Raw genomic sequence first — 27,053 nt, 5'->3', positions numbered from 1 at the left:
CTTCCATTTGTCATCTGTTCACCTGGATTTTACATTTCCTTTCAAGATTGACATCTTATTCACGGAAAGATAACGTCTCTAGCTTCTCCCTAGAACAGTACCTTCTGCACGTGTTAGAGGCAGAACGATAAAGAACTGGCTTATTTTGAGTCACCTCTGGAAAATACCTCACAAATATCCATTGGATTGAATTTAGAAATTAGTGCTAGACAACCAGAAACCTCCCCAAAGCTTGTAATTTGCCAGCTTTAAAAGGAATGAGAGAATTGGGGATTCTTTTCCCCTTTTCTTGCACGTATAACGTCTTCTGTGGCCCTGACTGGTGGGCAGTTTTGATAGTCTTACCCAAAAGCAAATTATAAAGCCTGGAGTTGTTTGCTTTCTTTCAGTGGGTACAAAGAAAAGATGCTTTGTTTTCCTCTAGGCTTTCCTCAAGATTTATAGGGGGGAAACTGAACTCTGAGATGTGGGAGGACATGTTAAGATGTCCATAAAGCTTTATGGCGCTCACGCTGCCCTCCTCAGATTTACTCGAACAGCATTTAAAGCCTCACCATGGTGTCTACAAACGAAACGCATTCACTTGATCGTGGTCTCCATTGAAATAGAAATTATCTTAAACTCTCTTGTGGCTTTGAAAAATGCCACTTAATTAAGTAAGGAGGATTTATATTCCCCTTTCAGTTTCTTCCTAGTTGAAAGGTTATAAGTTGCTTTACTTTCTTTGGAATTTGCTGAGGCAACTTAAAGTAGATGGAACGTTATCTTATTCTAATAATAAAAACCAAATAAAATGCTTTGGATCCTTATTTTCAGAATATAAAGTATCTTATTAAACATCAATTTTCTGGGGCGCCTGGATAGCGCAGTCGTTAAAGCGTCTGCCTTCCGCTCAGGGCGTGATCCCGGCGTTCCGGGATCGAGCCCCACATCGGGCTCCTCTGCTGGGAGCCTGCTTCTTCCTCTCTCACTCGCCTGCTCTGTACCCTCTCTCACTGGCTGTCTCTCTGTCACATAAATAAATAAAATCTTTAAAAAAAAAAAATATTAAAAAAAAAAACATCAATTTTCTTTCTTCTCTCTTGTCCTTTCATAACTCTTGCCTTTCTCTCATAGCCTTTCACAGTACAGCGATGAGAACATGATGGACCCATATAACCTGGCCATTTGTTTTGGCCCCACATTAATGCCTGTCCCGGAAATACAGGATCAAGTGTCTTGCCAGGCTCATGTGAATGAAATTGTCAAAACCATCATCATCCACCATGAAACTATTTTCCCAGATGCTAAGGAGCTGGATGGCCCTGTTTATGAGAAATGTATGGCTGGAGATGACTACTGGTAAGTCCCAAGAATTTTAGTGTTTCTCCGCCTGGAAAAATTATGGAAGTATAGACATCAATTTAATTAAGAATAAGAATTGACCATAGGTTGCCAAAGATTCCAGTTTTTACAAAAAGAAGAAGCAGGAACACTTGAGATAAGTTAGAATACTAAGACCCATGACACTGGCTTCTTACTATGAAAACTCCCATTCATCCCTCAAGGATGGCATCTTTTTAGATATATCCACCCTACTGTAACTTCAGTAGAGAATAACAGTTTTGAAACATATTATATAGAACTGTATTAATTTTACTATTATATCAAACAAAGATAACTGAGCTGACAGATTTCATTTTTATTCTGAAATAGTTTTGGCTCTATAGGAAGTATTTCAGATATATCATTTTAAAGGAGTCCTGTCAACCAAATATGTTTTCATTCTTAATTATTTCCATTCTTACTAATAAATATTATCCTAACCAATTATAGTAGTAATGGTCATTTTAAGCAAATTTATTTTCATTTATCTAATTTATTATTAATATATCACTGGGTTAAAAAATGGCAGTAATAGTAACTATTACTATTATTTAATATTATTTAGTATTTAGTATTACAATGCTACTATTACTATTATACTATCAATATTACATATTATTAATATGGCAGTATAGTCACTAGTGAAGTATGAAGATTGGGGGGGTGTGGCCGGTTGAATAATCCCAAAGGTAGGAAACCCTAAAATGTCTATGCTCACTATGTGACTTATGAATTCCTGCTTCTACGAAGTCATATACAGTAAAAGTAGCTTTGGTTCCTTGAGCCCCTACTATGTGCCAGCTACATGTGATCACTTTATGCACTGACCACTCTGAAGTGAAGAGAGGCCATGGAGGCTCTCCAAGGACTACTCGTAACCGGAGGCCGCCCAGGTCTGTCTGATTCCAAAGCCCACGTGACTCTTCACACTCAACAGCTGCCTCCCAGCCCGCTCCAGAAACTGTTCTGTACAGCTTAGATTCCGGAGCAGCTGGAACAGACCTGTCTAAGCCCATTCTGGACACACACACACACACACACCCCACCACCACCGACACTTTGTTTCCCGTGGCCTCACCGAGGATTAGGTAGAAGTAGAGTGAGTAGCTGAAGGATCTTTAAGGTGAAAGTACACTTGAACTCTAACAGTGGTCTTACACCACAGTATGATCAAATGTATGCGTTAAGGAAACTGAAGGGTGACTGTTTCCAGAAGCGCTCCTTTCTAAATTTAAACAGCAAAGCACGATGGATTCCAGTTCTCTGGTGTACCCAGCAATTTCACACGTGAAATTGAATTTAAAAATATTTACTTGAGCACATACTATGTGCAAGGTACTGACTGCTGAGCTTGGCTCTGGGAAGATAAATGAATAAAACAGCCCTGGTGAGATGCATAACTTTATCTTCATAGTCATATTTATTGCAAGGCCAATGTCACACTATTTCCAAACATTCAGGGCTATATCAGTAAGTTCTGCTGTCTTCTTCCTTTTATCCAAGAGTGATACGTGGAGGTCTAGCCAATATTATCTGATACATTGGATCCTAAGATTTTGTGGTCACTACTTTTTTACAAGCAGTCCCCATAATAAAGAGTCTTGCAGTCAGTAACATGTGTTTGGTTATGTCCTTCACCCATGCATGGTGTTCTCTGTGGGCATTGCTCATTTTGAACAGGAACTCAATGATAAAGTAGTTATCCTTCTCCCCAGCACCAGCAATATAAATGGGCTTTTACAGAATGTCAGGTTTGTATTTGTGACAGATGCATTCCATTTACCAGCATACATTTGAGGAGTGCAGTTGTGTTTAAAGGCCAAGTTTTTAAAAAGAATAAAATCATGACTCTCAAGTCTACAATGTACATGTGTCAAGAAAAGATGGGAAAGATAGTACAGCCAATTCAAAGCAGAAATCAAAGAGCCATCAATTGATATGCAGTTAAGGTATGTTGAAATGAGTTTGCAAAAACTGGTGTATCCATAGGGCAATAACCCTATTCCACTAGAATTCAACTCATTTTAATTTCTGTGGATACGAATTATCTGTGTCAAAGATGAAGGGACCTGCACTCCCGTAGGACCAGCATTTCATTGAAAGACTATCCAGCAACTCTTTTGCCATTCCAAAGTCTTCTGTTTTCACTTACAGTAGCAATTGTTCATTTTTTAAATTCTTTCTTTGACTTTATGAGAATGTCTGTTTCCACTTCGCAGTGACAGCCCGTACAGTGAGCACGGTACATTGGAGGAAGTGGATCAGGATGCTGGTACAGAGCCCCACACCAGTGAAGACGGTATGCCCTTGTGCCCGTACTGTTATAAAACTACCCTTAATATCCATTTTTTAAAGAATTGTTTATCTTAAGAATTCAGTAGGATACAAAAGAGTATTTATAAAATATGTGTAAAGTATGAAGAATAATATTGCAGTGAACACCACAAACCACCACCAAGTTGAAGAAAAAAGACATCATTACCTTTGCCTTCCCTGTTATGCTCGCCTTCCTTACTCCCTCAGGGGTAACTGCTATGTGTTTGTGTTTTTCAATGGTTTATTGTTTCATTTTCTCTTTTCTTGAACTTCTAGAAATGGAATCGTACCGTATATACGTCTCATGATTTTTTTCCACTCAGTATTATGTTCCTGAGATTCACCCACATTGTTGCATACAATTATAATCATTTATTTGGCCACTGTATGATATTCCATTGCATTTATTTTATTATTTTTTTTTAAAGATTTTATTTATTTATTCGACAGAGATAGAGACAGCCAGCGAGAGAGGGAACACAAGCAGGGGGAGTGGGAGAGGAAGAAGCAGGCTCCCAGCGGAGGAGCCTGATGTGGGGCTCGATCCCATAACGCCGGGATCACGTCCTGAGCCGAAGGCAGACGCTTAACCACTGTGCCACCCAGGCGCCCCTGCATTTATTTTATTATTGATGAATATGTGAGGGGTTCTTTTTCCTGCCATTAAAAAGAGTGCCTTTAGGACTATTGTGAAGATAGATGGTACTACGGTACAGCGAATGGACAGGAGTTTCTCCATGATATACGCACCTAGGAGTAAGCATGTTTTCAGCTTTACTGGATAGAGCCAAACTGTTTTCGAGAATAGCTGTAATGATATATACCCCCACCAGCAGTATATCAGCTTTCCAGTTGGAAATATTCATCAATACTTAATTCTATCAAATATTGTCATCTTTGCCAATATTCGTCGTGTGTAATGGTATCTTGTAACTTTAATTTGCATTTCTCTGATTATTGATAAAGATGCTATTTTACAATATACAGTATTAATAGAAAACTTGGTGTATAGTAAGGACAACAGATCAGGAGAGAATTGCCCATTGAAAAGATACTTTGTTACTCACAGTTCTCGAGAGTAAAGGGTACATCATGCCACAGGTGGCCACACAGAAAAGCACCAAGGTTGGTCAGGAGGCAGAGGTAGAAGGAGCAACTGGGCAAGAGTCTTTGCTGTGGTTTCCACAGGAAGGAACAGGCAGGGCAGGGTAAGCAGTTTGCAGAATGATTTCAGCAGGCTCTGGGGCATAGGGGCTGTCTCTGGGTGTCTGGTACCTGGCTCAGGTGATTAGGGCAGGTGGAGAGTGACCCAGAGGAGGTGGTTGGGGTGGGCTCTGGACTGGGGGGTTTGTATTTGAAAGGCACAACAGGTGAGTTGTTTACACTATCTGTAGGAACTAACGAATCTTGGGAGAGCCAGTCCCTCCAGCAGCAACAAGGTCAGAATACAGAAAATAAAAGATATGGCTCATATAGATATACTGACCTTTGTGTGCTTCGAATTCTTTTTTTGTGTGAAATTTCTGTGAAGCGTTTTGCCCATTTAGGGCCCATTTGCCCACTCTTCGTTTCTCTGGGCTTTTTTTGCTTTGTTTAATTTGATTTGGCTTTGGTTTTTTTCTTATTTATAAGAGTTCTTTGTGGGTCTGGATCAGGTCTTTTATTGTATATATGTTTTGCAAATATCTTGTGCTCTGTAATTTGTTGTCCATGTGTTTATTATGTCTTTTGCTAAACAAGGAAATTTTAAAGGAGTTGAAGTTACCCAATCTTTTCCTTCATGGTTGTTTCTCTTTGTGTCTCCTTTAAGAAATCCTTCTGTGCTGAATGAAGGTAATGAAGATAATTCCCCCATATTCTCTCTCTCTCTCTCTCTCTCTCTCTCTCTCTCTCTCTCTTTTAAGATTTATTTTGGAGAGAAAAGGGGGTGTTCATGATCTGGGGGGAGGGCAGAGGGAGATGGAGAAGCTCCTGGGATCATTACCTGAACCAAAGGCAGCCGATTGACTGAGCCACCCAGGCACCCCCCCCATATTCTCTTTTAAATGCTTTCAGGTTTTGTTTTTTACACATAGGTCTTTATTCTATTGGAATTTCTTTGGAGGTATGGTGTGAGGTAGGGGTCCATTCCTTTTTCTCCGTATGGATGCACAGTTGTCTCAGCATTAATTGTCTTTACTCCACAGCTCTGCAAAAATCATGGTCCTCTTTGCACAAGTCTGTCTCTGGGCTCTCCTCTGTTCCACTGACCTACTTGTCTATGCCTCCTGTCTTAATTTTTATACCTTTTAATAAATCTTAATATTTGGCAAATCAAGACCTCTGACTTCGCTGTTCTTAAGAATTCTTCTTCTTTTGCAACTTCACTTAAATTTTAGACTCAGTTTTTCAAGTTCTTAAAACAAACAAAAACTAAAAACCTGTTGGTTTTGATAGCAGTTGCACTAACTTTACTTACATTAACATGGACAAAATTGACATTTTTATAATACTCATTCCTACAGTCCAAAAACATATTTCTAGTTATTTAATGTCTCTCAATAAACTGTTACACTTTTCTCTTTAGAGATCATTTTTTTCTTTTTCCAGCAAGTTTAATCTTTAACATTACTTTTCAACACTTTTCATTTTAACAGTTTTTATTTAAAGTACTATATCAGATTACTTTATTCCCACATCTTCTCAGTTGTTACTTCCTTATATTTGCTCTTTTCCTTTCCTACTTGGCAAGATTTGACTTTATGTTCAAGGAGCTTTTTGCAGTCTTTGTTCAGTTTTAGTATAGTGGTAACCACCTTGCCAGGGTGAATCCCCACATGGACAGTTGTGCCATTTGCCTGCTCTCGCTGTACTCGTTCAATGAAGATGACGTATTTTTTCTTGTAACATGGACCACTTTGCCCATTTGCTGACCTTTGTGCTATACTCACACGACTTGTATTTCATCATCCTTGTGGCTGTGCATGGGTCAAACGTTGTACTTGTGTCTCAGCTCTTTGGAAAGGGGGAGCAACATAATCTTCCTGTGAATGTGGGAAGATGCATTGAAATGCCTTCACCGTTCTTGCTCCAGTCAGAGATCACAAAGGGATTGAACTTCATTTTGTCCACTGGCACTTCAGTGATGGCTGCTCAAACTTTATTTGAAGATTGATTGATTGATTGATTGATTGATTTTAGGGAAAGATAAAGCTGGGGGAGGGGCAGAGGGAGTCTTAAGCAAACTCTGCACTGAGCACAGAGCCCCACGAGGGGCTCAATCACACAGTGAGATCACAACCTGAGCCAAAACCGAGAGTCAGACACCCAACTGACTGCCACCCAGGCGCCCCAACACTTTTTTATTTTTATTTTTTTTAAGATTTTATTTATTTATTTGACAGAGATAGAGACAGCCAGCGAGAGAGGGAACACAAGCAGGGGGAGTGGGAGAGGAAGAAGCAGGCTCATAGCGGAGGAGCCTGATGTGGGGCTCGATCCCAGAACGCCAGGATCACGCCCTGAGCCGAAGGCAGACGCTTAACCGCTGTGCCACCCAGGCACCCCTCAACACTTTTTTAATATGAACATAAAAAGCTGTCAGTTTTCTCTTAGTACGGCTTTAGCTGTATACATGATCCTTTTATTCTCTCTTTAGCTATGACTAATCTGCTTTAAACCCATCCACTGAGTTTATAATTTTTTTCTACAGTTTGGTTCACTTTCGCATCTGCTGCTTAATCATTTTTTACAGTCTTTTGCCCTTTACTCATATTAATCCTTTCCATTGTTTTAAATCGTGATTCTGATCATTCTACTATCTGCAGTCTTCCTGGATTTGTTTTTGTTGGTTCTTGCTCACTGAGTCTTATTTTCCAGAGTGTTTTGTAAATTTTTCATGTATTCCTTGGAACTGTGTATAATTCCTTTAGGCTCAGTCGAAGGTAGATCCCTCCAGAAAGACTTTTTTACTTCTGCCTTGGAGCACAGCCAACTTGGGACCATTTTGAATTTTTAGCTTGAGGTTTTCCAGGCCACCCAGGTAGTGTGATTTTAAAGTGCAAACCTACCTGAGGACTGGAATGTGGTTGGGATTCTTGGAGATGATTTGTTCCAAGGATTGAGATAGATTCTATTTTTAAGTCCAGGAGGGGGCGGGGGTGGTGTATACCATCTATGGAGGAGTATGGAGGGCTAGGAGGGAGGCAGATTTCTAAAACTAGAGGCTCACCGTGACACTGAGAGGGCGGTCCTTTATTGGGGGGGGGGGGTACCTTCTCCACACTGAACAGACCCTGGACTTAGTTTTTTGTCCAAAATGAAACCTTAAGGTAACCAGGCAGGGAAAGTACCCTCAGGGCGAACTCTGACTCACATTTTCTCGTGTTCTGTTTACCTCACTGGGTTCCTACTTTTTTGTCTTTAATATTCCTTACTGTCGTGGTAGCTTATTAATGCAATTACAAAGATTTTTTTTATTTATTTATTTTTTTTTTTTTTTAAAGATTTTATTTATTTGACAGAGATAGAGACAGCCAGCGAGAGAGGGAACACAAGCAGGGAGAGTGGGAGAGGAAGAAGCAGGCTCATAGCAGAAGAGCCTGATGTGGGGCTCGATCCCAGATCGCCGGGATCACGCCCTGAGCCGAAGGCAGACGCTTAACCGCTGTGCCACCCAGGCGCCCCTACAAAGATTTTTTTTAAATCCAGGATTTTTCGGGGTGCCTGGGTGTCTCGGTTGGGTGTCTGCCTTCGGCTCAGGTCGTGATCCCACAGTCCTGGGATCAAGCCCCACGGCAGGCTCCCTGCTCAACAGGAGCAGTGACCCTGTGTCTCTCTCTCCCTCTGCTGCCCCCCCCCCCAGCTTGTACTTTCTTTCTCTCTCTCTCTATCAAATAAATGGATAAATAAAATATTTTTTTTAAAAAAATCCAGAACTTTTCATCCATTTCAGCAAGAGGGTAAGGGTAATCAAGATGTCTAATGTCCACCCTCTGCCTTAAAAAAAAAAAGTTTTAATGTTTCTCTTCAACATGCATTGCATTTTGGATTCCTTGTTTGTTTGTATATTAAAAAGTTACATCTGAGCAAAAAAAAAATTTATTTATGTTTTTAAAAGTAAAATGAATTGACATTTTCAGGACTTCATTTAGAAGAAATTCTTTACAGTGAGAGCTTCTACTTCTGTGATGTGCTTTTGGAAGTCTCTGGGCCCTACCTCTGCCACCATCCCTTCTCTTGTCTCTAGTTTCTTTGTTTCTCCGTATGATTGATTCCTTTCTTACTGTTGACTTCTCTGTTTCCTTGCTTTCATTGGTGGCCGGGAAAGCTAAGACAAAACCCCACCCATTTCTCTTCCCAAACATCAGCCTCCCCACCGTGCCATCTGGTAGTTGTTCTTACCTCGTCACTACAAAGGAGAAGTTTCATTGAGGGCTTTGTGTTTTTGATAACGTTTTATTATTCTTTTAATAATAATTTTTATTTTGTTAATTAGTCACCATACAGTACATCCCCAGTTTTTGATGTAATGTTCCATGATTCATTATTTGCGTATAACACCCAGTGCACCATACAATATGTGCCCTCCTTAACACCCGTCACCGGCCTGTCCCAATCCCCCACCCCCCTCCCCTCTGAAGCCCTCAGTTTGTTTCCCAGAGTCCATAGTGTCTCATGGTTCATTCCCCCTTCTGTTTACCCCTCCTCGATAACATTTTAACCATGTTCACCCGATTTTGCTAGAAAGAAAAGCATTGCGTACAAAAGACAGTTACCCTTGCCCACAGCCAACCTCTAAAGTTCTGTAACCAAATTAACTAGAGTATTGATTATCTTTGTGATACCCAGGTATTGTATTTTCTTTTCTCTGTCATGGTATCACTAGAGAAGGATAGCTTTTGTTTCTGAAAGAGAGGCTGTCCTAGGACAGAACCATCACCTGAGAGGGCAGTGGGTAACAGATCTAGAAGGGAAAGTGTCTGGGACAGCAAGGTCCCAAAGAAAAAATGCAATGTACTAGCATTTTGTATGAAATGACAAGACATGGAAATATAAGACTTGATAGCACCAGACAGTCAGAAAATCAGCTGTACTGAATTTTTTCCCCTTTGCACAGAACTGTAATAGCCATGCAGGAAAATGAAGTTACTGTGTTTACTCTTACTGTTATCGATAGCAATGACATACTACTGAGTCTTCTGACAACCTTAAAGGATCATGTGACTCCATAGGAAAGGGTATGGTGCGTTGCCATGCCCTGAGATTGATTTGCTCTGCAATAAGTAGACTAAGATGTGTATAAGTAGCTTATTGATTGACACTTGACTGTAAAATGACTCCCACGGGAGTAGAAAGAGTCAAAATAATGAAATTGCTCAGAATTACTAGTTGATATAGAATTACCAATAAAAATGTACTTCTGATTCATTGGGTCATTCTTTCATAATCTCCCCACATTTGAATTAAATAAGCAGAGTCTGATAATCCTGTTGCTAGTTGTTTCAACAAATAAACAGAGATAACAAGTATAGAGTGCATGATTATGAAATTATGATAAAATACATATGTATCTGTTAAATTATCTTAAATAGTCCTTGGCCAGCACTGACAATGTATGACTGAATGTCTAGTAAATGTCTAAAGAACATTAATGGTTCTTTCTTCATCTCCCTTTGACAAGCATGTAGACTGCACACTATGTTATGGGCTGGTATCTTCCCATTTTTTTTCAGTAAAATGAAATTCAAATTACACGAGCATGTTGACATAGGAATTTGCGAATTACATGTCCGGAAGTTCTTTTTAACAAATAGGCATGTCTTCTTTCCTCCCCATGGATATGTTTATTCATGTCCCCTGTACCGTGGACATGTTTATTTCTGTTCCCCAAGGAGAACTAGGGTTAAAAAAATTGGCATCTTCATCTCTGATCAACCAGAATTTATTCTTTATCTGCAATTTTAAAACAAACTATAAAGTCAGTCTCTTTGAATATAAAGTTATAGTCCCTCCTCTATAAAGCAGATTTGTAGATATTTAATAAAGCTGCTATTCATATTGTTTTAATAAAGAATGTAATTTTAGGGACACCTGGGTGGCACAGTTGGTTAAGCGTCTGACCTGGTTTCAGCTCAGATCATGATTTCAGGGTCATGAGCTCCATCGCTACGTGGGCTCCACGCTCAGTGCAGAGTCTGCTTGAGATTCTCTCTCCCTCTCTCTTTGCCCCTCCCCCCATACACTCTCGTTTGCACGCTCTCTCTCTCAAATAAATAAATCTTTTAAAAATATATATATAATTTTAGGAGGGAATACTAGAGTGGTAACATGTGATCTGAAAGTTATGGTCAGTTGTTAAAGGACTTAAGCTACTGTTTTAAAATTATTTTTGCACCTACTTTGCTAAGAAGTATACTTCATGTAGATTATAGTATTTAAATGTAAAGCTGAAATTCACGCAGGCCCTTCATATAAGGTAAACCCTAAGCTTTTTCAGCGTGTTTTGTTGATTTTTATGCTTGTGCTTTACATGGCCCAGAGAATGTTTGAATTTATCAAGTCAGAAAGAAGCCTAGCTGGCTGTCCAGTGATTTCTTATGCAGTCCTTCCGTATAAGATATTAAACATGTTTCAAGAATCTTTGGGGAAAAATAAACTGTCTTAAATGGGAAGGTTCGTTACCAAGCAAAATAGAAGACAATTTCCTGAGAAAATATTTGACAGATAGGTTTTAATCTATTATGTGTGTATAAATGCTAGAGTATTTTTTTTTAGTTTTTTTTATTATATTATGTTAGTCACCATACAGTGCATCCCTGGTTTTTGGTGTAAAGTTCGATGATTCATTAGTTGCGTATAACACCCAGTGCACCATGCCCTCCCCACCACCCATCACCAGCCTATCCCATTCCGCCACCCGCCTCCCCTCTGAAGCCCTCAGTTTGTTTCTTAGAGTCCATAGTCTCTCAATTAAGCTAGAGTATTTAGAAACTAATACATGCCCAGTTTTTAGCAAATGAGACATTGCTCATTGCATAGATACATTTCTCTGAACATTTAGCACTTGTATTGGCCCTTTCTGTTTATTATTGATTAGAAGTTTACTCATCTATTGTAGATAGCAGGGATGAAGAGGAGAGGATGGTGAGAGACGGGAGGAAAGATCGAAAGGTTCAGAACTGAAGGGCTTTTTGCAAATAAGCTGAATCACAAAAAGCATCTTTTGTAGTTGTTTTGTATAGTTTGTCCTCTTCTTTGCCTTCAACCTTTGTGATCAGAACTAGATCAGGGCTTAAAATTCCAATTCTAGGCTCAGAGTTCAATATCTTTTTTTTATTATTTTTATTTTGAGGTCATTGTGGGTTCACATGCAGTTGTAAGAAATCCTACAACTTCCTCCATGGTAAATTTCCCTCCATGGTAAAAATCGTATATAACTGCAGCATAATATCACAGCCAGGAAACTGACATTGACACAACCCATCCGCCATATTCACGTTTCACCCGTTTCACGTGCACTCAGCTGTGTGTGCAAACGTTTACTTAGTCACATACAGTTTCATCTTCAGGGTCCCTCATGCTCCCCTTTTATAGCCATGATTTCTTCCCAACCTCTGGCAACCATTAATCTGTTCTCCATCTTGATTATTATGTCATTTCAAGCATGCTATATAAATGGCATCATACAGTATGTAACCTTTTGAGATTGTTTTTTTTCACTTACCATAATCCCCTTGAATATCTTTTGACCTCTGAATAATATAATTTTTGAATCTGGTCTTTTAATTTGGGTACAGGACAGTCTAAGTTGTGCTTGTTTCATAGGTAACTAGAATTTATTACTGATCCTAGAGAAAACAAAATTATCTTTACTGTCGGTGGTAGTTGGAAGATTTGATAGTGCCGGAAAAGTACATGAAGAAATTAAATGTACTCAAATAGTATTTAATGTGCTGGTTTTTGTAAACTTGATTTTTCTTTAAATAAGCAAATAAAGCATAAACTTCCTAGTGTTCTGGTATAGTGATTTTTCCATGTTATCCATGGTTATTAACATGTTACAAGGGAACTCCATCATTGTCAAAATAATATTGGAACTACTCTGGAGGATATTACAATCCAAGGAAAGACCTCATATATCATGTTGCAAAGTTTAAAATATTTTTTATTAGACTGTCATTCTATCGCTGGTAAAAGGCTGTGGAAATTAAGATCCAATGTTCCATTTTTCTTCGCATGAAAAACTGATGACAGCAAGAGAATGTTTTTCTGTATCTCTCTTAACAGCCCCCATTGAGGACTTGTTTATTACCTTGTTCGCTCTGGATGTTGAAATGGCCTTGTTTATTTCTAAGGCCTCCTAGAGAACTTTCATGCAGTGTTTCATGCTTACCTCACAACTCTGTCCCTCATCATCTTCTGGTATGTTCTTTGTAGAATGTGAGCCAATAGAAGCGATAGCCAAGTTTGACTACGTGGGGCGATCCGCCAGAGAACTGTCCTTCAAGAAGGGGGCCTCCCTGCTGCTGTATCACCGCGCGTCTGAGGACTGGTGGGAAGGCAGGCACAACGGCATCGACGGGCTCGTGCCGCACCAGTACATCGTGGTGCAGGATATGTGAGTAGTGACGGCTCCCGCTGCGGGTGGGGGGGGGGGGGTGCTCCCGCCGGAAGACTCCAGCCACTGTTCCTAAACTGACCTTGGTCTTTCGAGAAAAGAGCAGAAGGGATTACAGAGCCCAAACCTCAGAGCTGGGCACCGTTCTTTGCCTTGGGTACTTCTGGGCCAGTAGGTTTTTGTTTCCCAAACTCCACCATCGGATTCGGAGCAAGGGCTAGTGAGAGATGCCCTGTGAGGCTTTCAGGCTCTTAGAAAAATCACCCATGTGGAGAATATCTTCAAGAGCTGTAGTAACACTGCTAGTTCCAAACCCAAGGGTACTCATCTCTTGCTGTGTGTCTACTGTTTCAGTTCCAGATTCCCCAGAGACAAGATACCTAATGTCTCAAGAGAATCCTCTTCAGGCTTCTTCTTTTTTTTTTTTTTTAATATTGCTGTAATTTAAAAATATTTAAGAAGATGAGAAGATGGTCATAATACATTAAATGAAAGAAACAGTTTGCAAAATCATATACAATATAATCCCTATTTTGTGAATATAATATTTCACAGTGCAGCACTAATTTAAAAACATTTTTTCAGGGGCGCCTGGGTGGCACAGCGGTTAAGCGTCTGCCTTCAGCTCAGGGCGTGATCCTGGCGTTATGGGATCGAGCCCCACATCAGGCTCCCCTGCTATGAGCCTGCTTCTTCCTCTCCCACTCCCCCTGCTTGTGTTCCCTCTCTCGCTGGCTGTCTCTATCTCTGTCGAATAAATAAATAAAATCTTTAAAAAAAAAAAATTTTTTTTCAAGGAAAGGAGAAATATGCCGTAAAATATATACAGTGATTAAATGATTCAGCCTAACTTAAGAAAAAGAAAAAAAAATGTTAAAATGTGGATCTCAGAATCCAAGAAATATTATGTGTATATACAGAATATAGTCATAGCTATCTAAACTATATAAACATGTAAGTATCGAAGTATAAATACCGTACATATATATGCAGACATCAGACATGTTTACCCAGGCATAGATACAAAGTAGAGAAGGATATTTTCTCAAATTCTAGCAGCAGTGGTGTCTGGCTTTTATATCATATCATGGGTGATTGTGATTTTGCTCTTTTTTGTGTATCTGAATCTTGCACTTTACCTGCAATGAAATTGTATATATATATTTTTTTTTTTTTTTTAAGATTTTATTTATTTATTTGACAGAGAGAGACACAGTGAGAGAGGGAACACAAGCAGGGGGAGTGGGAGAGGAAGAGGCAGGCTTCCCGCCAAGCAGGGAGCCCAGTGCGGGTCTCGATCCCGGGACCCTGGGATCATGACCTGAGCCGAAGGCAGACGCTAACAACTGAGCCACCCAGGCACCCCAAAATTGTATATTTTTATTATGAAAAAAAGTCATGTTGATGAGAGAAAGACTCAAATATGTAAATGCCATCACTTATTTTTTTTGTTCCCATTCATCTTGCGAAAGACCCTCCCTCTTGATTCTCTTTGTTGCAGGGATGATACGTTTTCAGACACTCTGAGCCAAAAAGCTGACAGTGAGGCCAGCAGTGGGCCAGTGACTGAGGACAAGTCTTCATCCAAGGACATGAACTCCCCAACAGACCGTCACCCTGACGGCTATCTAGCCAGGTGGGTGGAGTCTGACAATCAGCACTTTTCCAAGCACTTTGAGGGGCCGCAGGACCCGCAGCGTCGCAGGATTACCCGGTGTGATAAGCTCTCCTATTTTCTCTCTCTTTTTGTGTATTTCTAGACAAAGAAAAAGAGGAGAGCCACCCCCTCCAGTAAGACGTCCTGGCAGGACCAGTGATGGCCATTGCCCCCTGCACCCCCCGCATGCTCTTTCCAACTCCTCAGTGGACCTGGGGTCTCCAAGCCTGGGCAGTCACCCCCGGGGCCTGCTGCAGAACCGTGGCTTTAACAATGACAGTCCAGAGAGGAGGCGCCGACCAGGCCACGGCAGCCTGACCAATATCAGCCGGCATGACTCCCTCAAGAAGATCGACAGTCCTCCTATTAGAAGGTCCACATCGTCAGGGCAATACACAGGCTTCAATGACCACAAGCCGTTGGACCCAGAGACAATCGCTCAGGTAGGATGCCTGGAATGAAATGGCACCTGCTGTGAACCTGGGGTGTGATGAAGGAGTGGTGCAGGACTTCTGTTTGTAGTCATGCTTTCTGTAGAGAACCAACTGAAAACAGAAAAGAAATTAACCCATTCTTTACGGCCTAAGGGTCTTTTTAGAAGAACGATTTGTGACTGGAATGGCCCAAGTGATTAGGTTCATATTGATTTAAATGGAGACATGGCAGAAGTGTAGGACCTGGGGCATTCAAACACATCATTGCTAAATAGCCAGGAAAAGTCTGAAAAAAAATAATAATGAGGAAGGACTAGCCCTACCAGATCCCAAAAGCATACTAAAGATAATAAAATAGACAAATTGATAGAAAGAATGGAGAGCCCAGAAACAGATAAATGTTAGTGTAGGAGAAACATGACCATTTCAACTTAGGAGAAATGCTGGATTAGTCCTTAAATAGTAAAAGTCATGGCTAGCTGTCTGAAGAACAGCAGGTCTGGGTCCTCTGCCACTCTTCTCTTCCCACATTTAGAGCAGATGACTTTGTAGTTTTTTCTAATGATTAAAATTGACAAAGAAAAGGCAAGACAAGGTTGATTAATGGATTTTCCATCATTCTGCCGTTTTTCCTCTAGTTTTTTTCTTTTTCCAACATAGGCCATCAGAAAATATGGGTATCACCAGTGATGAAAGAGGTGACTAGATCTGGGTTTGCCATTTTAATCTAAAACTTCTTCCAGCTATCTGAAGCTTAAAAATGAGCTAAATCAATCAAGAGAGTGAATGAGAAATAAAACAAACATGGAGAACTATTAAAGATGGATTATTTTTAATAAAGACTGTCCAAGGAGACCTGCACTGATGAGACAAATTTCCAAGCGATTTCCAGTGTCCCAACTAAAGAAAATTTTGGATGTAAATTAGATTGTGAGGGGTTTAATGGGATTTTTAAAAATTAAACCAATTTTAAATGTATAACAGTTTCTCAGCAAAAATCAAAAAGGCTCGACCTTCTGGTTTTCTCTATTTGAAATACTATACAGGGCCCTTGTAGACCTGTATAGAACCAGTGAGATTTGATTACAGCTGAATTTTAACGATTTGAAAAATCCATAACGTCACTGCCTATAATAAGCAGGTGATCAGGATTTAGGTTAGAAAGATAGGGAATTAGGAGTTTAGAGGTGAGAAGGTGTAACAATGCCTGTTTAACCCTTTTGCTTCTAGAACCAGGAAATCCTTTTTGTTTGTTTCTTTACTTTTGTTTCCAAGTAGGCTCCATGCCTAGCGTGGAGCCCAGCACGAGGCTTGAACTCACGACTCTGAGATCAAGACCTGACCTGAGATCAAGGGTTGGATGCTTAACCAACTGAGCCACCCTAGGAAATCCTTTAATTGTGGGTCCTAAAAACAAAAACTCAACAGATAAACCAGGCTCTGCACAATCTCTGTGGGGCAAATACTTATTTAAAAAAAAAAAAATCCATATGTTTAGCATCAAATAGAAATCACATACGAAAATAATCACTTGAAAAGTGATGTCATCCTCCCAGAACGGCTTCCAGCTGTGTCTGTTATTTATCTTTCCATCTCTCATCTTCATATTTTCCCATGAGGACAAGAAAGCCTGCCATCGTGGTGTTCATACAAAAAACATGCAGATTCTCTTATTAAACAAATCAGTGGAATCCCTGATGGAGCTTTTTTAAAAACGACAGTATCCATGTGTGATCCTTGTTATCTTGGTTTATTCATTTAGCAAACCTTTAGTGAGCACTTACTGTGTGCGAGGTCCTATGCTAGGCTTTGTAGAAGCAGAGTGAAACCATGAGCCAGCTGCTTCCTGAAGGTGCTTACAATCCTGGGAGGGAGCCGGATGTGGAAATCAGTTACCCTATGCAGCGCCGTGAGGGCAATGCTCCGGGTGAGTGACAGGAGCCGGGAATGTAGAGGAGAGGCCTGTCGGTCAGACCAGGGTGATGGTTCCTCACCCCTCCTGTCCCACACAGTACTCCACCTTGTGTGTGTGTGTGTGTGTGTGTGTGTGTGTGTGTGTGTGTGTGTGTGGTAAAACACATAATGTAAAATTTACCATCTTAACCATTTTTCACTGCACGGTTCAGTAAAGTATATTCACATTTTGTGAAACAGATCTCCAAACTTTTTCATCTCACAAAACTGAAACCCTAAAACCACTGAAGAACAACTTCCCTTTCTCCCCGCCCCACCCCCAGCCCCTGGCCACCACCGTTCTGCTTTCTACTGCTGTGAGTGTGACTACCTCATAGAAACGGAATCACATAGTATTTGTCTTTTTGTGACTGGCCCCTTATTTCACTTAACTTAATGTCTTCAAGGTTTATCCACATAGTAGCATGTGGCATTGCCCCCCAAAAGGTGAATAATATTGCATTGATATATTTACCACGTTTTGCTTATCTATTCATCCATCAATGGAACACACCATACCTTTTTGAAATGTGTATTTTGCAGTTCCCCCTTTACTGTCTGAAATAAATTGACAGATGAGATACCTAATTTGAAAAAACATATAAAGCTCTAAATATACAAAAATACAAGGAATTAAATATTAAAACAATTAAGCATTCTTCAGTTAATGCTTGACTCTGCTAGAAGACAAAGTAGTAAGATGCTTTCACCTGCATATATAATTACCATACATACAATTAAAAATGCATATTGATATAAGAGAGGGTAGGGTCAGGGCTCAGGTTTTCACCTACATCAATGTCTGAAGGACATTCAGAAGTTGAACAAGATGCAGGACAATTCATTGCATGTAAATTATCTGGGATACTGCAACAGATCTGGTGTGTGTGACCCCTGCCTACCAAATGCCAATAACGCCACCCCATTCTTGTGCCATTTAAAAATACACATGCAAAGGGGTGCGTGGAGGGCTCAGTTGAGCGACCGACTTGATTTCAGCTCAGGTCATGATCTCATGGGTAGTGAGATCGAGCCCCATGTCGGGCTCTACGCTCAGCAGGGAATCTTCTTGAGATTTTCTCCCTCTGACCTTCCCCCAACTCATGCTCACACTCTCTCTCTCTGTCTCTCAAATAAATAAATAAATCTTAAAAAAAAAAAAGGAAGTAACCACACATGCAGCATATTACAAAAAATGCCTTCTATGGGGCAACACCGCTTCCACTGAGATCCCCTGGACAATAGCATCAGGAGAAGGCTTAAACTGAATTTTGAAGAACTGCTAGGAGTTAGCCATGCACATAATAAGTGCTCAAAATAATTTGTCAAATGAATGAAAGAAGCCTGCTTTTCATTCCCGTTGCCATCTATTTCTTGAGAAATTGTTGCAGTGTCTAAATTGGAAGCTATCTTGTAACCATAAGCTGGAATAGAATTCTGTACAGTAAATCAGCGTGTAAGGGAGAAAGCACAAGAAGGCTGCCTGGCACCTGAGGATGGCCGATGTTTGCTGGATGGCTCCATGCAGCATTGCATCTCGGTCTCCTGAACATGCAGGGTCAAAATAATTGTTTGAGACAGCATGACGTGTATACATTCTACAGACGGTGAAGGTAAAACATTACTGCTTTTGCTGGCCCGTCTGCTTTGAAATGAAGTGTAAGGGTCTCTGTACATTAGTACTAATCACCGGTCCATTCTGCCTCTCTCTCTCTGGTTATTCTTCAACAGGATATTGAGGAGACGATGAACACTGCTTTGAATGAACTCCGAGAACTGGAGAGACAGAGTACCGCAAAGCATGCCCCCGACGTGGTGCTGGATACCTTAGAACAAGTGAAGAACGCTCCCACCCCCGCCACCTCCACGGAGTCTCTCAGCCCTTTGCACAACGTCGCCCTCAGGAGCTCGGAGCCACAGATTCGACGGAGCACCAGCTCCTCCAGTGACACAATGAGTACTTTCAAGCCTATGGTGGCGCCCAGAATGGGTGTGCAGCTGAAGCCCCCAGCCCTGCGGCCCAAACCTGCTGTTCTTCCAAAAACAAACCCTACCGTAGGACCCGCCCCACCTTCCCAAGGTCCAACAGACAAGTCCTGCACAATGTGAAGACCAGCGGGGCAAGGTCATCTGGGGTGGTGATTTTAAAAGAAACGGATCAGTGACAAAAGTCGGTGATCCATAACTTTCCTTAGTTTTGTGCTTATAACTGGAGATTTTTGGCTTTTCTATGTTCTCGAATGTAATGTCTGAGACTAGCTAAATTAACACGGGCATTTGTATTTTGTAATTTTTTTTTAATAACTGGACATATCTTATGTCATTTTAAAGACAACAGAAACACTTAGATTTACTTGAAAATCCAATGCTGCACCATTTGTAATGAAGGCAACACCGCTCCGCTCTCTGCGTGGTCTAGTGCTTTGGGTTTAGTGTAGCCCGAGTGAGTCAGAAACGCCTGGATCCGAAGGCACAAGAATCTGAGTTCCAGGCTTGTCCTAACACCAGTGTTGGTCTGTGGCACTTGGGGTAATGGCCGAAGGGCGCTGACGGCATCGTGTGGCAGCTGACCGTGAGCACCTCAGACTCCGTGCAGTGGGACGTTCCCGGGGGGCTTGCAGCCCACGGCCTGAATGAGCTGGATGGTTGCTTCTTTCCTAAGAGTCGTTTCCCTTGGGTCCAGGTTAAAAGCTCAGAGGAAGGGGGGTCAGAACCCCCGCAGTTACTGCTCGAGCTGAACCTAGGAAAGGAGAGAGAGAGAATCCTCCAGAGCTCTCGGTGTGACGCCTTCCACAAGCCTGATCAGGTCCCCGAAGATTCCCAAGTCCATCCCCCGCGTTCACAAAGGACTAGAACAGTCTAATTGTAAAGGCTTCCTGGTTACACGACTCCACAGACTCCTCCAGAGATCTGTTGTGACTAACTGCCTAGGGAATAGCTCTAGCTCCCCTGCGCCGCCATGTTCTCCCCCTGGAAACGGAGCGCGCTCAGCCTTCCCTTCTGGCTGCATGACCTCGGGTCCTTCAAACACGCTGCACAGGCCCGAGGAACCCGAGCGGAATCCCCAGCTCTGCTCTCCATTCGTCTCTGAGCCCGCCCAGAACCGGCTACGGTACCGCAGGACGCGCCTTGCTGGCCGGGGGGAGGGGCACCTGCCGGTTCCAGGACGACTGCCTTCCATTTTGGCACCCTGGAGCCGTTACTTTTTCCCTTTTTTTCCTTTTTTTTTTTTTTTTTCACGTGGTCTCCACAGAACTCAGATAGTCAGGTGAGCTCTGTGAGGACCCTCTTTCTCTGACATCTAGCGCAAAGAGTTTTCTCTATGTTTTCCCTCCGTCTTAAAAAGTTGCTTTGAATTTGGTTGTTTTTCTTAAGGTACAAATCAGCACTCCCACCAGCAGCAGCTTATGTCATCCTATCGACTCTGTCACTGAACTTACTGAGGAAGAGACTTTTTTTTTTATTTAAAGAAAAATGGATGGCCCAGACCAACCCCTCTCGACCACTATTGATTTCCTTCCACTGGCCTGCCCATCTGCGAGTGACAAAGTATGGACTTGAATCTGTTAACCCACCGGCGAATGCCTCCTGCAGGAAAGAATGAGGATCTGTACTCAAAATCAAGATCATTACTGTCACCTCTCCCTAGTTTGCCAGTCTAATCATTCTAATGCAGAGAGAAAATAAATTAATGAGGTAGGGTTACCTTTCAAAGTCACACTTCTGGTTGCTAGCCAGTGGCCTAATTTCACAAATGGATTGAATGGAGAATTTTTTTTCAAGTATTTCCAGGTATGGTTAGCTTTTAAATCTTTGAATTTTCTGAAGCATCCTCTTTGCCCATTTTGAAAACGATGCCCAGCTCAGCGTCTTGTCCGGCCCCTCACCATTTCTCTTGAGCTTTAGTGGTCCCTCAGCAACTCGAGACACCATGGAGACTCAGCCAGGATTGAGCTCTCAGTAGCACCAACCCTTTCAAACCATCTTCCCAAATTCCTAGGAAATTCAGACCTTCCTGAATAACCTCCCAGTTCTTTCCAGATTCCGCTTTGACCTCTAATTCTCTGTTGCTATATGGAGAAACAGAAACAGAGAATAAAAATGGAAATAATGGAGGGGGGAGGGGAGACTTTAAATATTTTAGAAATTGAAATAAAAAGGATTTCTTTAAAGCTATTTTCCATCTTTGATAGGAGAGTAAGGTGTGAACAGAGGGCATCAGAAGGGCAGAGGCATGTTGAATTCATTATGGGGAGAGGAGCTGTCTTTTACAAGTTTTAACTTAGACCTTGCTCCTGCAAGTTTGTGTCTTCAGGCTTCTCTCTGGTAATCCTGCCCAGTGTCTCCTCTCTTCAGTGTTTACGCCTCTGATGAAATGAGGGTTGGCTTTCCAGCCCCCAAATTAGGATTCTGCTGCTGTCAGGAGCAGAGGACGTGCTGGTCTAGAGCCTCAGGGGCTGCGCCTTCTTGCAGGAAACTTCTGATGCTCTCCCAGCACTCCCTTGGGTGTGTCTGTCTCTTTTCTCCCTCTACCCCTGGTGACACCCTGAAGCCTTTTTTTTTTTTCCTATCATCTCCCGCCCCCCGCCCAGTTCCCAAGGAAGGATGTGACCTCACAGTGAGTAAGGACTCACCTTTTCTTACTTTGTTTTAGTAAGAGTCTTCAGATTCCAGGGATAAGACAAGGTGGCCACTTCCCAAAGGATCCAGAATGACACCCTGTAAGCTCATTAGAACCTGCTGCAGCTGGAGGCTTCCCCGGCACGTGCCTTCCCTGCAGCCACAGGTGTAGTGCAGGGGGGGAGGGAAGGTGCGAGGGACGGGCGGAAAGGAAAGGATCCGGAGATGTCATGCCCCAGTTTCAAGGATCATATTATTCTTCATGCCCAGTTTGGGAAGGGTCATTTTGATGATGGGCAAAGGATGGCTTTCCAGAGATTACCAGACTGCACTTACACAAGAATATATATTCACAGCTGATACAGCTGCTCATGAACCATCTACAGAACTCACTGAGGGAGGCTCACCAAGGTGACCTTTTGGTTTGGGTCAGGGTGTTGGGAGAGGATCGTTAGGAGAGAAAGAAAGGTGCTTAGTACAGATTTTCTGATGAGTGTTCTGTAAATTATTTGAACCAGTCTAGTGGCCCTTTGCAGAGCTCTATATTCATGTTCAGGGTCAACGCTATCATTCAACAGTTTTGCACATTTTCATGCAATGTAATTTGACTTTGGTGCTCCTTGAGCCATCCATAGAATAATTTATAGCTGGGTCCCACTTAATCTACTGCAGTGAGCACGAACAGCCCTCAGTGGATAGAGAGAGCAGGTCACATTGTATCAGTCAAGAGTTTTCTTTGTACTTTTGCCATTCCCAAAATGGCCTTATAATTAAGGAAAAGATACAAGTGGGAAGGTTAGTGGTCTCCTCAGCTTTGGGAATGACACGGGGTCTACAAAATGAAGAAACTTTAATATGATAATTATAGCCTCTAAAATTTAAAGAGCCCACACTGTATGTTAACTAACTGGAATTTAAATAAACTTTAAAAAAATAAATAAAGAGCCCAGAGGTCTGTTAAGGATTTAGAAGACTTCAGATTTGGGATCACATTCATTTTATTCCACAGTAGTGAGAGCCCACGACTGCAGGAAAAGCACTTGGGACTGAGTCTCGCTCTGAGTTACCCACCACCGAGGCCGCAGCGTGGAGCGACTTAGAGGTAAAGACTCACCCGTGTGTACAGTAGAGCTCCCCACTCCAGACCATCCCCTGAGCTGAAAACCCAGCCTCCAGCCGGCCTGGGGTGTCAGGCTGGGTGCAGGGTGACTTTGGCACCCCTCCGTTCAGATCAGAATAACAAACTGGAAATCGAGCTTTCACTTACCCTAGTATACTTCCTTTAAAAACATAAATAATCTATGTGGTATAATCGAGATGGGTACCTGTATCTTTAAATTACATAGGGACTTTTGTATGTTTAAATAATTGTACTGGGTTCCATAATGCTTATCTTAGAAACTGTTTAGTAAAAGAAAATATATAAACCGTGCATTTGTGAATGCCCCCTTTAGAGCATTCATCCAAGTTCGATGTGTAGTGTGATGGTTATTCTAGACGTTTAAAGTATAGTGAGTGGCTGTGTAACAGGAGAGACTGCTATTTACCTACGGACTCAAGGGCGGCTCCTGCCCAGTAATTAAATCAGTATTGTCCTTGTCTGTCGGTTTGATCAATTACAGTACTGGTAGCTTCCCGCTTGTGACTGTTACCTAATTGTGTCGATGTACATCTGTAGTATGTACACGTGAAAGTGCCTTTCTATTTTAGAGGAGTTTTAGCCTTGCTTTTTACTGTCGCCCTGTCCACCCGCCCCACCCCGCTCCTGCTCCCCACCCCAATTCCTACTGCCCACTTGAGTGGAAACTTTGGCGTTCCCCCTGCTTCTCCGTGCCCCTTCCTGTGCCTCGGTGCTCAGTATCGTCTGTCTTGCATCCTTGTCGGTCATCACACTGTCTCGTTTTGCTGGTAGCCGTGACTGTGCCTTTCCCACCCGCAGTGTCCCCGCGTCCCCCCTCCCGCTCTGAGCTGCTGCCGCCCACGTGTGTCGCCTGTGCTCTGTCCTGCCTCTGTTACAGTCCCTCGGCTCTGAGGCGGAAATAGGGGGGATGCTTTTACAGTTCTGGAAGAAAAGAAATGTTTTGTTAATCTGTTGTGACAATGCACTTTTATGTATAGTACTGTACATTTTGGCATGTACCATTCCAGGCTTCAGTATACAGTCAGGTCTGTTCTTCACGGTGTATCTTTATAATAAATAAGATAGTTCTGACTGCCTTTGTCTTCTTCCAATATGGTGTGATTCTCGGTAATGGGTTTTTTTTTTATTCCTTTCCTTTCTTTTTCTAATCACTGTTAACCGCCGCCCCTCCCCCCAGAGAGCTGAGTTGCATTAGATGGTGGGAAACTACGTTTGTTTGTTTTTTTTAACGTTTTTATTTCACTTGAATTTTTATTTGTGAACCTGAAAATGAGACTTCATGCACAGGGCCTTGATCATGAAGCTGGAGATTTTCAGAGGACGATTTGGAGACCCCTGTGTAGTAAGGGAGAGGGATTGGGAGAAGGCAAGCAAGCCTCCTAAACACTCCCCATATTGAAATCTTTCCTGAAATGGATTCTTCGGCATAGTAAACCTTGTCAAGCTGATCTTTGGTTTCATTTGAATACACCGAAATGCAATCCTTAGGTATAGACTATGTTTAGAATTCCCCATGTATTGATATTTTTTTCTTCAAACAAAAAAAAACAACTAACTCTTGAGGTCTATCAATACGTAATAAATAGTTTTGTAAAAACTATCAGCAATGTGCTGGATTGAATATTGATAAGAGATGTGGAATTTTTTTAAATGACACATAAGTCAAGAGGAAAGAACTTTTTATTGGAGTGTAAGATACAAATAGGAAAGTACACAAATCATTAGTGTAAGAGTTTTCACAGAGTAACACTCTATTGTATCCACCACCCAGCTCAAGAAACAGCACAGTATCAGCATCCCAGAAGCTCGGCTTGTGCCTCTCCAGAGTTAACATCCTCACGAATAACACCATGGTTTGGTTTTGCCTATAGTTTTAACTTTCTAGAAATGGCCTCCTAACTTGTAGATTTTCTGTCTGGCTCCTTCTGTTGAAATTAGTGTTTGTGAGAATCATCCATGTTGTTACATGCAAGTAGTTTCTTCCGTTTTGACTGGTATATAGAATTCTGTTACATGAATATGCTCGGTGTTTATTTTGTATTTCCTGATTAAACTTTGGGTATTGTTTGCAGAAATCCTTAAATATGGACAAATGAATGGGGGAAAAAACCACCTGTTAAAGGAAACATTTTCCTAAAACATGATGGAATGATGTTGAACGAAGTCATTGACTGGAAGGCTTACCTGAAGGCAGGTAGAACCATTTTAGGACCAGAGTTGGATTTAGAGGCTGCCCCACAGGAATGAATGAGCAAGTCAGAATATAGGATTGCTCTGGGAAACACCCCATTGCCCTGCCTCTCCCGCAGATCCAAAGACCTCAGCCTGCCTCCACTCTCCGTGTGCGCCTACTTGCTCACATCCCTCGCTCCAGAATTAGAGTCCCATGTGGGCGTGTCTAGTTGTCAGCTCCCTCTGTTCATATACCAGCACCCTGTAAGAACATTAGCAAGGCAGAGAAGGAATTTTCTTTTTTTTTAATTTTTTTTTATTTTAATGTTTTTTTATTATGTTAGTCACCATACAGTACATCCCTGGTTTCTGATGTAAAGTTCGATGATTCATTAGTTGCGTATAACACCCAGTGCACCATGCAATACGTGCCCTCCTTACTACCCATCACCAGCCTATCCCATTCCCCCACCGCCCTCCCCTCTGAGGCCCTCAGTTTGTTTCTCATAGTAGAGAAGGAATTTTCTGGCTTCTACCTTGGGTAGTTGGGATTCCTAACATTGAAAATTCCCCAAGCTTAATCTAAAGTGCCAAAACGGTCCTGGAAAGCCAAAAACAATGCAAATTCCATTCTACTAGCCATATGTCTCCATTTCAATTTTGGAAAATATGGTCAATATACCTTTGAAATAATCCTGGTGAGGCTCCTTCTTCTTAAGTAGCCTTTTGTCTGTTTCTGTGTAGTAGATGGAAAACCTGCCTTCTATAATTAAAAATAGAACAGTCATTTTAGGGGCGCCTGGGTGGCACAGCGGTTAAGCGTCTGCCTTCGGCTCAGGGCGTGATCCCGGCGTTATGGGATCGAGCCCCACATCAGGCTCCTCCGCTATGAGCCTGCTGCTTCTTCTCCCACTCCCCCTGCTTGTGTTCCCTCTCTCACTGGCTGTCTCTATCTCTGTCGAATAAATAAATAAAATCTTTAAAAAAAAAAAAAAAAAGAACAGTCATTTTATCAAGGTTAGTCCTCAGCAAAAGAAGCTGGAGAGCTAGGACTGGGCTAGATATCAAAATGTGTGTGTGTGTGTGTGTGAGAGAGAGAGAGAGAGAGGGGAAGAGAGAGTACACAAGTGAGCACTCCTCCTAGAGTCCTGAAACAACATGCTTTGTTCAGCATTCGTATCTTAAAGGAAGTTACGATGTGACCCAGGACATCTCCAGCTCTAGGATATTTGCAACCCAATTCAGGTGACTGGTGGGTACACTCTTCATATTCATAAGATCTCTATCAGGTGTGCTCCTGAGGGTAAGTGGCTTTCTTTTTGCTGCTTGGGTGTGCAGCCGAAGTGAGGCCTGTTGATGAAGTCCCCTCTCAGGGATGATGCATTGTGCTGATCTTTTGTCTTTGACATACCCAGGAAATCTCTTGTGTAAGGGTCATGTCCCTCTAAATGAAAGTGGATGACCTTACACTGGTGTGATATTAACTAACTTGAAAATGAGACTTGGGGTTCTAGGCCTCTGACGGACTACATCCATTTAAAAAAAAAAAACAGGCAACATGATCAGGCTGTGTAAAGAAGGTGCCGGCTGTGAGCCAAGGATGATGATTGCGTCAGTAGCTGAATAGTACATGCACCTGAGAGGGGAAGAAATTTTATTTTTTTAAAAGATTTTATTTATTTATTTGTCAGAGAGACAGCCAGCGAGAGAGGGAACACAAGCAGCGGGAGCGGCAGGTAGAGGGAGGAGCAGGCTCCCCGCTGAGCAGGGAGCCCGATGTGGGACTCAATCCCAGGA

General features: G+C 41.9%; 1 protein-coding gene and 1 pseudogene across 2 annotated transcripts in view; one reads left to right on the top strand and one right to left on the bottom strand.

The window, feature by feature from the left end:
- Positions 1-24,155, top strand: part of SRGAP1 (SLIT-ROBO Rho GTPase activating protein 1) — a 259,814-nt gene extending 235,659 nt beyond the window's left edge. For both annotated transcript variants that reach the window (XM_026500112.4, XM_026500111.4), the window contains exons 17-22: positions 1,117-1,341; positions 3,585-3,664; positions 13,099-13,279; positions 14,781-14,915; positions 15,040-15,379; positions 19,055-24,155. In XM_026500112.4, the coding sequence (XP_026355897.1) occupies positions 1,117-1,341; positions 3,585-3,664; positions 13,099-13,279; positions 14,781-14,915; positions 15,040-15,379; positions 19,055-19,432 (1,339 nt within the window). In that variant the 3' untranslated portion in view covers positions 19,433-24,155. The remainder of the gene's footprint in view (positions 1-1,116; positions 1,342-3,584; positions 3,665-13,098; positions 13,280-14,780; positions 14,916-15,039; positions 15,380-19,054) is intronic.
- Positions 6,341-6,783, bottom strand: LOC113256337 (60S ribosomal protein L26-like; annotated as a pseudogene).
- Positions 24,156-27,053: the final 2,898 nt, after the last annotated feature.

Source organism: Ursus arctos, unplaced genomic scaffold (genome assembly GCF_023065955.2).
Source record: "Ursus arctos isolate Adak ecotype North America unplaced genomic scaffold, UrsArc2.0 scaffold_21, whole genome shotgun sequence".
NCBI lineage: Eukaryota > Metazoa > Chordata > Mammalia > Carnivora > Ursidae > Ursus > Ursus arctos.
This window is presented reverse-complemented; position numbering and strand designations above follow the sequence as displayed.